This window comes from Nanorana parkeri, unplaced genomic scaffold, assembly GCF_000935625.1.
Source record: "Nanorana parkeri isolate BGI_ZX_2015 unplaced genomic scaffold, ASM93562v1 scaffold638, whole genome shotgun sequence".
NCBI lineage: Eukaryota > Metazoa > Chordata > Amphibia > Anura > Dicroglossidae > Nanorana > Nanorana parkeri.
Window position 1 is genome coordinate 33,519 of NW_017306906.1, and position 14,688 is coordinate 48,206.

General features: G+C 39.6%; 1 protein-coding gene across 1 annotated transcript in view; it reads right to left on the reverse strand.

Annotated features, from left to right (window-relative positions):
• Window positions 1–14,688, reverse strand: part of LOC108792405 (rotatin-like) — a gene marked incomplete at its 3' end in the record, with an annotated part of 117,168 nt that overhangs the window by 30,777 nt on the left and 71,703 nt on the right. Inside the window, exons 23-28 of the mRNA XM_018563179.1 lie at window positions 14,428–14,524; window positions 12,318–12,377; window positions 9,387–9,578; window positions 7,841–8,080; window positions 4,614–4,758; window positions 1,088–1,242 (exon numbers count right to left, since the gene is read on the reverse strand). Of these exons, the coding sequence (XP_018418681.1) occupies window positions 1,088–1,242; window positions 4,614–4,758; window positions 7,841–8,080; window positions 9,387–9,578; window positions 12,318–12,377; window positions 14,428–14,524 (889 nt within the window). The remainder of the gene's footprint in view (window positions 1–1,087; window positions 1,243–4,613; window positions 4,759–7,840; window positions 8,081–9,386; window positions 9,579–12,317; window positions 12,378–14,427; window positions 14,525–14,688) is intronic.

Sequence of the window (14,688 nt, forward strand, 5' to 3'; positions counted from 1 at the left end):
GCAGGCCAACATTTGTGAGTGGTCTGACATCATGACAGTGCATGCGCACTAGAGGGCACTGCAGACACAACAAACATGCATGCACAATATAAAAAGCCTGTACATGTTATTAGTGTTGGACACAAAACCACAAATGCATACTAGAGGAAGCCTGCAGACACACTGTCAGCTGCAGACACAAAAATTACACATGTCTCCACACAAGTCAGAGCCAGACACAATAGAAGTGCAGGTTATGGGTGCTGACAATGCTCGGGGTATCAGTCATTTGCATAGAGAATGAAAAGTGTTGCTCGTCTAGTACAGGAAATAGGATCATATCCTGTTAAGCGGCAGGACAATCAGGTAATGTATTTATATACTGTAAGACTATGAAACAGAAGCATCATCTCATTGTGTATATTTTGTCTGAACCTTGCAAAAAAAAAAAAAAGTTCATCATTTTAGCTGGAGATACACTTTGAGTCCTTTATTAAATGCATTTATCCTTTAAAAGCTCTGGGCTTAGATGGGATTTTTCATTAGTCCAAAATTGGTTGATCAGATTTTAAGATTAATTTTTACTTGGACATAGGAGCATCATTATATATTCAAGCTTAACCACTTCAAGACCAGGTGTTTAGACCCCCTTCCTGGCCAGGCCATTTTTCAGTATTCAGCGCTGTGGTACTTTGACTGAAGTTTATTCCGTCATGCAACGCTGTACTGAAATTAATTTTATACCATTTTGTGGGGACAGAAAGAGCTTTATTTTGGTGGTATTTAATCACCACTGGGGTTTTTATTTTTTACTATAATTAGGAAAAATTAAAGAAAATTTTGAAAAAAAAAATTTTTTTTTTTACATTACGTTTGGAAACATTAAATTTACACACACACAAAAAAAAAAAAAGTTAAGGTTCACTTAATCTAGACATAAAAAGCAGTGTTTCATTAAATGCTTGAATAAAAACAAACAAGTAAGCAAAGAAAATGTTCCAATCTTAATGGTACATAAATCAACAGAAGAAGTCAAATGTCCTTAAACCCCAACGTGATTTATCCAGCATAGTCAAAATCTGGACTTAAAATGCAAGTTGGCACTTACCGATCAGTAACTGAAGTTAAACAGAGCATTAGTGTGTTAAAAAACACCATCAGCTCTTTCTGCAGATGCTGCCTCACAGCTGCTTGTGTATCATCCATGTCCTTTTTGGCCGATTGCTCTTTCTGGATGATTAGATCTAGTAGTGGACTTGGGCTCTGAAAAGCAACAGCAAAATTAGAATTTTCATCCTGGTGATCCACTCGCTGATGCATTAATTGAGACTGGCATAGGTCGTCTTTGTATAAGCGGAGGAAAGTAAAGAAGAGCTCCAGATAAACGGATAGATAAGCAGATCAAACACATGTGAATTGTTTTATCTGACAAAGGTATTTGGTTTTTTTTTCAACCACACATCTCGCCCATGCTGCATAGCCACCCAGTATACCACTATTTCAGGTTTGCATACGCCTGCCTCAACTGCCAGCTCAGTAGACAAGGAATCTGCATCATTGCATTGTGAATTCACTGTCCAACAAGCATGCTGGTGACACAGGAAGCTGCAATACTGCAATACTGAAACAGAAAATAGTGGTGTCACATGCCTAACTGTGCAGTGCAACAAGTGCTTGTACATCACAAAAGTGGCTACACATAACAAATCCTTTGCCTAGTACAGTATCTAAAATATATGTATGGGAGTCGAGTTTTTTTTCAGACAAGAGCCTAAGTAAAAAATGTCAATAGTTTATTGCCTGTGTATGCCTTCCTATAAACAGCGTGCAAAAAAAAAAAAAAAGTATAAAACTAGCCAACACATACTATGTAATATCCATAAGCCTTATGGATATTACATAAGCCTTATGAACATTACATAGTGTGTGGTGGCTAGTTTTATTGCATAAGGCATCAAACCTTGGTCCAACAACTACAGACCGTAGGACTGATTTTATTTTTCATTCACGGTGTATGTACTGCTGCAGATCACATTAATAAATTCATTGTAATCTGTACGTTTTTGGTAGTTTTCCAGACCAAGTTCTCTTTTAACCCCAAGAATCAGCAAATAACAAGTCATAATGACAATGAATTACTATAAAGCAAAACAATAGGGCATAAGACAACAAGGAAGCATGCAATTCGGGTTTTTATTTCCTTTTTGTGGAAAACAATATCTGTTATCTAGAAAGGAACAGCTGAATGTTTGCAGCTGCACTATTATAAAGGCACTTACAATGTAGCTATTCATCACTATTTAGATCTACCATCAGTAAAAACATAACAGGGCTGGGAAATAAAATAACAGTTTTCTCACTGGGAAGGTAAACAAGTTAAGGAAAAAAAGTCACGCTGATGAGCAATGTGCCTGTGTCACCATGCCCAAAGTGGGAGCATGTCCTCTATACTGCTCCCAAGTAAATAAATCACATTCTGAACTTAAGCCAACAAGCTCAGAACACGAACTGGGGAATCTCTGATGAAGTCAGAAGCAAAATCCGGGTTGGGATCAGCTACTATCAGAGACAGATTTTTAAATAAAGGTCCAATAAGGTGAGTGGAATTTACTTTTATACTTGCTAAGTTTGCCAACAGTGGGCCAAACCACAAAATAACCCACTTTGTTTTCTACTTTTAAAGCTAAACTCTGGGATCCTAGATAAAAGCATTTTTAGAAGCTTCCATCCTCGGTGATATGCATCTAGAATTAAAAACTTTAAGTGTCAAAAACATTTCTAATTTTAAATAAGCTAGGGAAGGGTTAGAACCTGTGTGGGGGTTCCCTGTACATTTTTCTTCACTTCCTGTCCTGGAGACCAAACAGGAAGTGAGCACAAATATCAAGGGATTAAGAGGGGGCCCTTCAACGGGAGCTCTGTGGGAAAGGCGGGGGGGAGGTTGCAGAGCCCAGAGTACGGCTGCAACACTAGGAGTGGATCTAGCTGGTTAGACAACAATTTATATTGCATTTGAACTGTCCTATTGGCTCTAATATTGTAGTAGCAGATCAGCCCTTTAAAAAGTAGCTATTATTGATTTAAACCTTTTGATACTGAATAGGCTCCAGAAGTATATTGCAGGCAATGAATGGTGGCTACACATACATTTACAATTCCTGGCGCTGGCTTGCCCCCTCTCCCACATTTGTACATGCAGGCAGTGAAGTGTCAGGAAACCATACATTTGCATACTTATTCTGGATCAAAGACTCTAAAGTTAATGAAGCCAGGATTAGCATACAATGACGTAGCATACACCTTGAGAAGCCATTCAGCAATGGCAGCTACCATAGTCATTTTGAAAGCATTCTGTTTTAGCTTCTGATTCCCTGTCCCTCACATTGGCTATGTATGAAAAGAAACTACAAAACAAGCAGTGTTACAACACATAGCAGACTTCAAAAGCTTACCTTGCATTGAAGGCTAATTATAGCGCTTTGGGTCAAGGCATATATTGTATGACAAATTCCCAGAGCACATTGGGCTAGCTAAGAAGACAGCACAGCAGCTGCCGATTGCTTTGTGGTTTAGCTTGATAAAAACCTCAGATAAAGCTGTAATTTGTGTGAAAATGTGATTCATCCGACCAGGCCACCTTTTTCCATTGCTCAGTGGACCAGTTCTGATGCTCAAGTGTCCATTGTAGGTGCTTTTGGTGGTGGACAAGAGTCAGCATGGGTGCCCTGACCGGTCTGCGGCTATGCAGCCCCATATGCAACAAACTGAAATGCACTGTGTGTTCAGACACCTTTCTATTGGAACCAGCATTAACTTTTTCAGCAATTTGAGCTACAATAGCTCTTCTATTGGATTGGACTACACAGGCCAGCCAACGCTGGCTACATGCATCAATGACCCCTCAGCCAGTTTACTAATTTTCCTTCATTGGTCCTGACCATTGCAGACCAGGAACATCCCACAAGAGCTGCAGTTCTGGAGTTGCTCTGACCCAGTCTCCCAGCCATCACAATTTGACCCTTTTCAATGTTGCTCAAATCCTTATGCTGGCCCATTTTTCTGCTTCCAACAGCATTGATAACTTCAGGGACAAAACGTTCACTTGCTGCCTAACATATCCCACCCACTTCCAGGTGCCATTGTAATGAGTTAATGATGTTATTCACTTCACCTCTCAGTGGTCGTTCTCTCTCTCTCTCTCTCTCTCTCTCTCTCTCTCTCATATCTCTATCTCTATATACCAACACACATGCATATAGAACAGAATAGCAGAATAAGAAGACAGCTATAGCTGTGTGTCTAAGGCACATATTTCCCTGTACTGCATTAGCACATAAATGCAATGTAGGAAAGAACCATTACAAATACTCAGGATGAATAGTTCATTGTGCCAGCAACCAAATAATGTTCCCTGATTATCATACAATGTCACTACTGCTGCTGTGTTTGCTTTTTTTATTGAGACCCGAAGCATTGCAAGAGACAGATTCAGTGCTCCCACCAGAATTGCTTTGGCAGATGAACAAAATAAATGTATACCCTTTACAGCTAAATTATCTTTATTGGCCATGGATGTTAATGCTGCATCATCTGTCAGAAGTGGCAATTGCAACACTCTAAGGTACTATTCTTACTTGTTTAAGTAGCATCTCCAGTATCCATTGGAGATCTTGTGAATCTGAGCTTCTACTTTGTTCTCTTAGGATCTTGTTTAGGAAACTTATCACATCTGCCAGGAGCTTTTCATCTTCGGCACATGCTGGTTGAACCAGCAAAAACCTACACAGGAGAAAGAACAAACATTAACCTTTCTAGTGCTGGGGGCAACACAAGCAGCAGCAGTTCCTCTATCTAGCAGCTTTAGAGCATTTAACAAAAAGGAATGTAAGTGACAGTAAACTACAGTATATGCTTAATATATTAACACACGTATATAGTGATATTTCACACTTCATTTAAAGTCAACCTCAAGACATTTTTTTTTCATCCTTAGAAATCCTTCCTCTAATTAACGTGCCCTATTCTTTACATTACTACTTTATTGTAAAACAATGGCAACAATTCTGCCACTTCTGGGGTGCTAGAGGAGGATCCCTCCTATTGACTAAGGGGGCTATTCACAAAAGGGTGAAGCGTTTGGAGAAGGCAGGAGAAGTGAACAATCTAGGACAACATAGCAGATGTGGAAAACATCACTTCTCCTGCCTTCTCCAAACCCTTCACCCTTTTGTGAATAACAATGTAAGTGTTTGTGTTACCTACATCATTCTACAAAATTGAGCCTCTGCAGCAATCCCTCCTCCTAGTCTTCATCTTATGAAATGAGGAGGAGGATAGCCAAATCATGTGACTTGGTTAAAGACACCTTAAAGTACCTCTGGATTTATTTATTTTTTTGGAGGGTTTTAATGCATGTATAAGGGGGCTTCTACCAAACAATGTCTTTATTCTTGTGTTTTAATTTTGTCTTTAAAAGGAGAACTATGAGATGAGTGATTTCCACTCACCTCATAGTTCTAGCCGACCTGTGACAATGAGACTGTCACCGGTCATGTACCGGGAGGACGCTAATTTGTGTCCTCCCGTTACACTAAGGAGAACTATGGGGGAAAACACTGACCCCATAGTTCACCTTTAATGACGATCCAAAATTAGCACATAACATATTATTAACAGTAATGTAAGCAATGTAATAGGGCTACTAAAGATACATTTCAAATGCTTGATGTAGGCTGTAGCTATCCTACAGTGCTCTGAGAATCCTTCCATCCTCATTATATATATAATATATATACACTGAGTGGCCAGATAATTATGACCATCTGACGTTTGTAGGCAAATTAGCTATAATTAGCTATAATAGAGATAGAGATATATTGAGATAGAGATAGAGATAGAGAGAGAAAGCAAAAGTGACCGAAAAGCCCTTTATCAGGCCCAGCTACAAAAGTATAGTTAAAGTGTATGGGTTATTAATGCCATTCCATCACTTTAAAAATAAATGTTGTTTGCTACCAGCTATAAACTACTAGAACATACCTGCAGCAACCCACAGCTTGCCTCCCTCTGCCCCAGCTACAACTACTTCCCACACCATTCTGATCTAACTTAACAAAATCTGCCATTCTGCTCCCACACATTCCTAATGGGTTATGAAGCATCCTATCATACTGATGGGAGAATGCGGGAGGTGGGATGGAGTGAATACGCTTTGATGCTACCAGGAATTTTTAGATTAATGCACAATCAAAAGAGCTTATGATTCAGGTGCAGCAGCAGGCAGTTGAAGGATACTGTAGGTATGTGGAGCACCAGCCTTTTCTTGGGTGGTTGTTTTACATGACAAGGTCACTTTAAGCCGGTCTACGTGCATTTTGTCATGTGCTACATTTAAAACATGCTGGAGTGCATTTTTGAATGTGTCCTTCTAGGAGAGGAAACAATAGGATAATTCCTGCCTGTATGCACAGCTGCCTATTGCACTGTACATGTGTTTTCCATGTGCAACTATTCATGCGTAAGGTGTACAAGAAAACAGTTGTACACTTATCACTATTTACTTTAGATTCAATTTAAAGATGGTTATACAATGTTCTGTTTTTGTGTTCAACCCGCGGGCTGAACGTAAAAAATAGAACAGATTCCTCCATCAACGCCACGACGAGGAATCCCTGCTGTTTCTTTAGTATTTTGACAGTGGCTGCGGGCCGCTGTCAAAATACCCAGACAGAGCCAGCTGCTAGCTCTGTTAGTTCAAAGCTGTTCCGATTAACTCCTTCGATCAGCTGATCAAAGGATGGCAGCCAAAAAGGGTGACTACATCGGCACCCAATATGTGAAATTTGCATAATGTATGGCCAGCTTTACATGTGTGAAAACATGCTGAAATACAATGCACACACATAAATGGGCACTCCAATATAAGCAAATATTGTCATAATACAAGAGCTGTGTGTGTTCATACCTACAGTAAATCCTGGTGTGCTTTGTACATTTTGTCTGGATCGGTGCAGTAATCCAATGTGAAACCTCACCTCTGTGCAGGAGCTTCCTGTAAAAAAGACCAGTTGCTGCTGCTCTATCCCCTTGTGCAGAGTGACTGGTCTTGTATATCTCCCTCCTGTATTTCCTGCAGACAGCCTGTAGTGAACGGGGCCTGCCGGGCCCCTCCCACTGCTCTGCTCTCTGCACCGGCTATGTACAGCACTGTGATAATTTACAAGGTGATATCTGGGTTTGTAAAGGCATATTGTGTACACAAAAGGGAATTTATATCCTTTGTGACTATTGAAAAATATATTTAGATGAAGGTTGTTGTGCCCAGAGTTCAGCTTTAACACTCCCATTTACAGCTTTTTTAGATTAGATTTTCTCTTTCTTGCATTTTCCTAATAGTTTAACCAATAAAAGATTCTAATACCGAGTAAGTCAAGGACAAAGCAGCCAACATCATTTTATCATACTACAGCCTACAGATACAATCTAGGATTAATAACATTGCTGCCCAACCAAATATATTTGGGAAACATAATTCAGAAAGTTAACATTTTAATAAGTGAAAACAGAAAATGAACAGAAAATTGCCATCAACTGGAAAAACATAATACATAACAGTCACCTGAGGTTTGCATTCATTTGGGTTGATAACATATTTCACCTTGCTGTAAAATAATTGACTGCACAAATTAGGTGAGCAAAAGTAGCTTGCTTTACTCCAAAAAAATAAGCAATCTTAATGATGCCTGAATCTCAAATTAAATACTTGAGAAGCTCAAATCCTTTTTGCCGCTGTATTCATCATGCACACGTATGAATATTTTACTTGTATCGCAGAGATTAGTATCTGTGCACGGCTTCTCACCTGCTCAGTGCAGTATGCCAAGGCAAACACTTCAAGGCGGACATGTTATAGTCAGTGAGGCAGTTTAGAACCAATCTGTCATTTAGGAGATAAAAATTCATCCTAGCAACAGCAGAACGCACTTCCCCATGAGACACAGCCTGAACGATATAACTCAGGCAATCTTGCAGTCCAGTGGCTGAGTGTGTCATCTTCAATGTTAGAACTTCTTCTGAGGATAACTTTAATGTCTCTAAAAAACTTGAGAGGGAAAAACAGAGTCTCAATCTGAAAATGGAATGCACTCGCACGCAGAAACTACAATATAGCCTTAGCAAACATTTGTAGCTGGTTGTAATACTAATGTGTAAAGGCAAACTCAAGGGAAGGGAATATCATTCTGAAAAGCACGGCCTGCAGAATTCTGTGACCTGTCCGTCATATAGCTGGCCATGCACCAGTAGAATTTCGTGGGAAAAAGTTTGTTTTCATTCGGAACGTTTATTCGAGTGCCTAATAAAAATCGATGATCAAAGTGATGGAAAATTTAAAAAAAAAGAATGATGACTTTTTTTGCTCGAACAAATGAAATTCTAACACTCAATGTGGCATTCATTTGGGAAACTTCATTGATTTTATGTTAAAGCAGAACTTTACCCCTGTTCATTAAAAATCACAACAGCGTGCAGTTCTGCGTGCTGATATGAAATCACCTTACATTCTTTTGTTAAACATTTTTTTGCTTTAACTTACAATTACTGTTTTTCCACTTCCTGGTTGGGTGAGACACAGGTGATGTAGCCCTGACCTCACATATGCATCTTGGGAAGCCTACATCACCAGTACCATCCAAGTAAATCTCATCTGTGAACTGCAAACAGACTCCCGGTGACTTTTGTCGCCGGGACTCTGTTTAAACTTGTAGAGCCGACTGTCGGCTTTACAACAGAAGCGATATTTGCCGTTTTACAGACGCACGCAATTTGTAACCTGGGCATGTTGGGTATCGTTTTACTCGTTGTAACCTCATCTTTTATATTTCATTAAAAAAATGGGTATTTTGTTGTGTTTTGGGGCATTTAATTAAATTTTTCACTAAATATTGGGGTTTAATAAGGAGTTGCGCTAATATTGCGCAACATAAAAATGTGCAACTACCACCATTTTATTCTATAGGGTCTTGGCATTCAGAAAATATATAATGTTGGGGGGTTTTAAGTAATTTTCAGGCCTAAAATGTGGAATATAACATGGGTACAAACAAAAGGCCTCAGTCATGAAGGGGTTAAGGTATCGCCGTTTCTAAACAGAAGAAGGCCTGCAAGCATTTGTTTTAATATGTTTTATCTATACAAGTGATTTCCATTACTTTTTAGGGCTGCACCTGCTCAATTCTGTTATTCAGCCTGGGATCCTGTAGAATAGTACGCTGTGCATGTTTATTTTTCTACTTTTTTTTATTGATAAGATAAAACAGTACCAGCAGACATACAAATATAGTGTGCAGAAGGACACTGTAACACATATGAAAACTCTAACCAACTCTATGTAAGGAATAACAACTTACTGCACCGTTTCATGCTGGTTCTTGTCTATACTTGACAAGAGGTTATCAATCCCTTGGTACCAAGACAAATTCCAAGCCATCCGAAGCATGTCTGCTACTGACTTTGTTGTTAGCCATTCAGAGGATAAAGGAGAAGACATAGTATATGGGCTTACTGCATGATGAGTGCTTGCACTGACAGGAAGGTTAAATCTGAAATATAGGTAATTATGTAATACAATTCCAGGGAGATGAAACACAAACTGCATGACCTTAATATAAATATCTGTTAGTTATGTCGTAAGTTGACATGCAATTGTCATCGGTATGTTTGGGTAAATTACAAAAGAATTGTTGCTAGCCTTGTCTCTTGACAGAATCGCAGCAATATATTTGACCAGGACATTATGACACTTACAGTGACACTAAACTCGGGCATTAAATCTTAAAAATGCATTTGAGTACCTTAACTATTAAGAAAATAGCTGTAGATCCTCAAATCATCTCTGAATTGGTGCGGACACTGTCCTTCCTTCTGGAGGGTGGCTACTTTTCTCCAAGCTCGCTCCTGTGACGGATTACAATCTCAAGACAAATTAGTAAACTAACCATGAGATTGTAGTCTATCACGGGAGTGCGCTTGGAGTGATGGCTACTTTACAACAAACACAGATACCATCGGGAACAAAAGTAGCCACCCTCCAGAAGGAAGGACAGTGTCAGCACCAATTCAGAGATGATTTGATGATCTACAGCAGAGTGATACACAAATCAGATACATTTATTGTTAATAGTTAAGGTACTTGCATGCATTTTTAAGAATAAACTCCTGAGTACAGTGTCACTTTAAGAGCAAATGTGTAGTGTCTTAACCCCAACTACCAATATTTGTGTTTTCCTCATTTGATTCTACAGAGAACACTTGATCACACAATGTGGTCATATTAGCTCCACATATGCGATACAGACCAATTGCCACTGTGACCATAGACTTCAAAGCCAATATTAGTAGGATATTTTTACTACCCAAAAGGTAACTATCATATTTTTTTGCTAATGCAAATACAGAATGAAAGTGCAATTGTCACCATTTCTGTAAATGTGGATGGAGTAGAGGTGGGTTAGAACCTCTCTCAATTTTTTATTGCTGTATCATCATTGAGAGGATGTATTGTCCCTTCCCTCTCCGGTGACAGGATGTAAGATAGAATAGAAGAGAATCCTCCAAAAGGGAAAATGACAGCAATATAATCCTGAAAGGGGCCCTAACCTTTGACACACTACTGAAAAAGGGGTTTTGTTGCTATATATGTCTCCACTGGAGAAATCTCCTGTCTTTGTGACCATCATTACTATAACAGGAAATGAGCTAACATTTTGTGAATGGAGAGACACAAAACATTCAAAATAGCAAAGGTTCTAACCCTTCCCATCAAAAAAATGGAAACATTTTTGTCTGTAGTTACATTTAAAAGCAGGATCCAATTATGTGTTTAGCCAAACATCTAATGTGCAGTTCCAGCATTTCACAAAGCTGGCATACTCACATACTGTAGACAATAGGGGCCGTGGAGGAAGGTGTTTAGGTTAATTTTACAAAAGGGAGAGAATTTCTTTAAAAAGGACCTGACCATGATTCTAAATAATGGTGTAAACACCCTCTAGTATATACTGTGGAATACATGTGTCATGGTGGATGAAAAGACTTGCAAACATAGTGGTAGAACAGTGGACATATATGCATATAAACTAGGGATGTTCAGATACCAGTGCCGATACTGGGCATTTTCACGAGAAGTACTCGGGTTGCAGCTGGGACCTGGCTCAGACGTTCCACCACTATTCTGAAATCATTAGTCTGCATTGTGTTAGAAAAACTGTCACATGACAATAAACAAAAATGTATCAGTACTTGTAGCAGCTTGGTGTGAACCAATCAACTGTGGGAGCAAAAATTTGAAAATGGAAGACATACAAGACCACTGATCCCTCGATCACTTGATCCCTCGATCTGGGGCTCCACCCAAGATGTCACCCTGTGGGGTCAAAATGATCACAAGAACGGTGAGCAAAAATCCCAGGGCCACACGGGGGGACCTAGTGAATGACCTGCAGAGAACTGGGACCAACGTAACAAAGGCTACCATCAGTAACACACTATGGGGTCTAAACCCCTGATATTTCCCTTTTAAAATTTAAAATAGAAAAAGAGATTGAGAACAGAGAGCCCTCAATCTCTTTTTCTGTGTCCCCTGTTATCAATGAACAGGAATCCTCTATGAGTGTTCCTGTTTATTGATAACTTGAGAATATAGTTTGTTTACTATAACCACAATTATGAATGAACAGGAGTTGATATAGATCACTTCCCATTCATTCATAATTGAGGATATATTAACCATACCCTCAATTATCTACAAACACTCAGCGATCACTGATCGCTGAGTGTATGTAGCCTGCTCTCCTCTCTGACACGCTGTCACAGGAGGCTGAGTGAGCGGTGTAGAGAGGAAAGCCCAGCCTACTGTGACAGCGCAGTCTCCGCCCCCACACCGCTCTGCCGCACTGTGATAGGCGGCCGAGCGGTGTGGGAGGAGAGACACCGGCCGCTCACATCACTCTTGTGGCGGCTATCACTTTCTCTCCTCCCTGCTGGGACACAGAGCAGCGCCCAGCGGGGAGGAAAGAAATCACGGATGCGCCAATGTATCGCCAAAACGAAATCATACATTAAAACAGGGACGCTCAAATTCCAGGAGCTCTGTATGCTCCTTAAGAATGGCAGCTGCTTCCTAGCTTTTTAATTTTTCTATAGTCCAGTCATGGAGCTGGAAAGGTATCAGTACATGTACTAAGAACGGTATTCGGTATCTGAACATCCCTAATTTCACTTTTTTATTTAAATTACAGCAGAAAGTATCTGTTAAAATATATATATATATATATATTTACCTTCTAGATACAGCTACAGGCAAGCTAAACGGAGGTGTGCTACTGGATTTACTGTGTGACCTGTACGTGACAAAAAATGTAAATAGCCCATAAACAAAGTAAACATTTAGTTTGCATAAAAAGTATCTTAAAAAAATGGGAAAATATTACGGGGGGACCTGACAGCAGGAGCATGTAACGGAGCCGCTGACTTTAGCTATGCCAGTAAATATGTCTCAGTAGAGCTGAGTCTGGGCACAGAGAAGCGGATGCAACATCTCTAGCGGCAGCCTTAACTCATGGAAAGCTAAATGAACGGCCAAAAAAATCCAGCTTGGCCAGTCACTATTTCCACTGTATGTCTGTGGCCATCCCCATCATTGTACCATGCAAAGTATAGCACATAAGGAAACCCTTAAAAGCCTTTACAGCAACATGGAAACCAACCTTTTTTTTCTTCTTTTTTTGGGCAGAAATGACATGCTTAAAAGAGGGCAGCCATAAAATGTACCAGTTTTTTCTTTAATTCTTTTGCATGGGTCAACGTTGTAGTATCACAGGGACCCCACAACAACACATCTTTTTTTATTTCACAGAAAAATGCATTTACGTAGCTGGTTAGGGGGCAAATAATTCTTACTAATATTGTTTAAAGGGAACCTGTCAGGATACAAATATGATTTTTGTACTCGCCATAAAATCCTTTTCTCTGGGAAGTGATTAACTGTCAGGAAGAGGTGGGCAACACAGCTAACAGGCCAAAAAATACAACAGAAAACTGGGGACTGCATGTAGCTCAAAGACCCATCTGCAGGACCTTACGTCTGTAGCTGTCAACAGAAAAGGGGCCTAAAACATCCACATGGTAGAACTTGGAAAATGTGTGAACAGAAGACCATGTGCAAGCCTTGCAAATGTGGAAAACAGTTGCTTAATGCAACACAAAAAGCACTCACAGATCTAGTAGACCTTGACAGGAAAGGGTGGATGATAGTTTGCATGGTGGAATGAGAAGCTGGTTCACCTTCACGGGGACCATATGTAATGACTACAAATGTATCAGTATTTCTAAAGGAAGCCGTGGATGAAAGATAGACAATGGAGGGAAATAGTGAACTGGAGCTGGACAGTGGAATTTAGGAAAAATGTCCTTGCTGAGGTGAAAGGCAAAAATGACCTTATGCAAAAAGAAAGTCCTGTGCCTCAACGCCACCTTTTCCCCATGCAAAACCAGAAAAGTTTTTTTGCAGTGTAAGACCACCAGTGGGGTCTGCGTACAACACTTTAAAACTAGGCTGAGGAAAAGCCAATCTGGATAGCTGCCATCTAGACACCAGCTCAAACAGAGATATAGTGAGAAATCTTGATTGAAAAAACATTGAAGGAAAAAAGCTATCACAACAGTTAGACTATTCTCAGGACAGCTGAAGAAATTACATCCATCCTCCTAGGACACTAGCAAGAAAACTGAGGCATGGTAGGAGGGGTTATCCCGGGCTGGCCACAATTGTTTTGTTTGCCGGTTTAGCCCAACGGTTATGACTTCTTATGTCCCTGAACAGAAGATAAAGAAATGGTACTTGCCATCATCATCTTGAAGGTGTAGGCTGTTATCTGTATCACACTATCAATTACCTGGAAATAGCATGCAGCCAGAAATGTGTCCAGAAATATTATTGCCATTTAATAGCAATGGAAGCATCTCCTATACGTTTCTCCAGACAAAATCCCTCTGGAGACAAAACGTCATTTGAAATGAACATTTTAGTTGCGTGGGGTGTGGTTAGAGGGATTCTAATGCCAAGGAATTCTGCACCATTGCCCTTGCCTCAAGGTCATAAAAAATAAGCCACTCTCTCACAGATGGAGTGACTTATACATCATTTATAAAAAACAAGAATGAAAATGAGACTGTTCCCTAACAAAAATTAGTCAAGTACTCCTTTAAATGGAATAAAATAGTGTGCTGTTTCTTGGTAACAGACACCACTATTTTGCTAGAATAGTAGTGTAGACAGACAATTTAAAACTGGATATAGATCTTGCATGTAATACTGGTAATAAAACCAAATGTGTTAACTGAAAGCTCTACTGAAATGCATATTAACAAAATAATATAAGTCATTCTTACCACGCGTCTGTTCTCGAAATGTCATCAAAAAGAAGTAGACATAGTACCACTGCGGCTTCATTTAGAGCTGAACAATCATTCTGCAAAAGCAGAGACACTGGAAAAAAAAAAAAGTATTGACAACGATGTTTCCCAGGTAGGACTACTGTGATTAAGGGGTGCATTTAATACATATCTATTTTATTATAAAGTAAACCATATTTGTGTATATTTTGTGAAATTGAAATATATGACCACAAAAGCTCATGCCAAAAGAGAAAA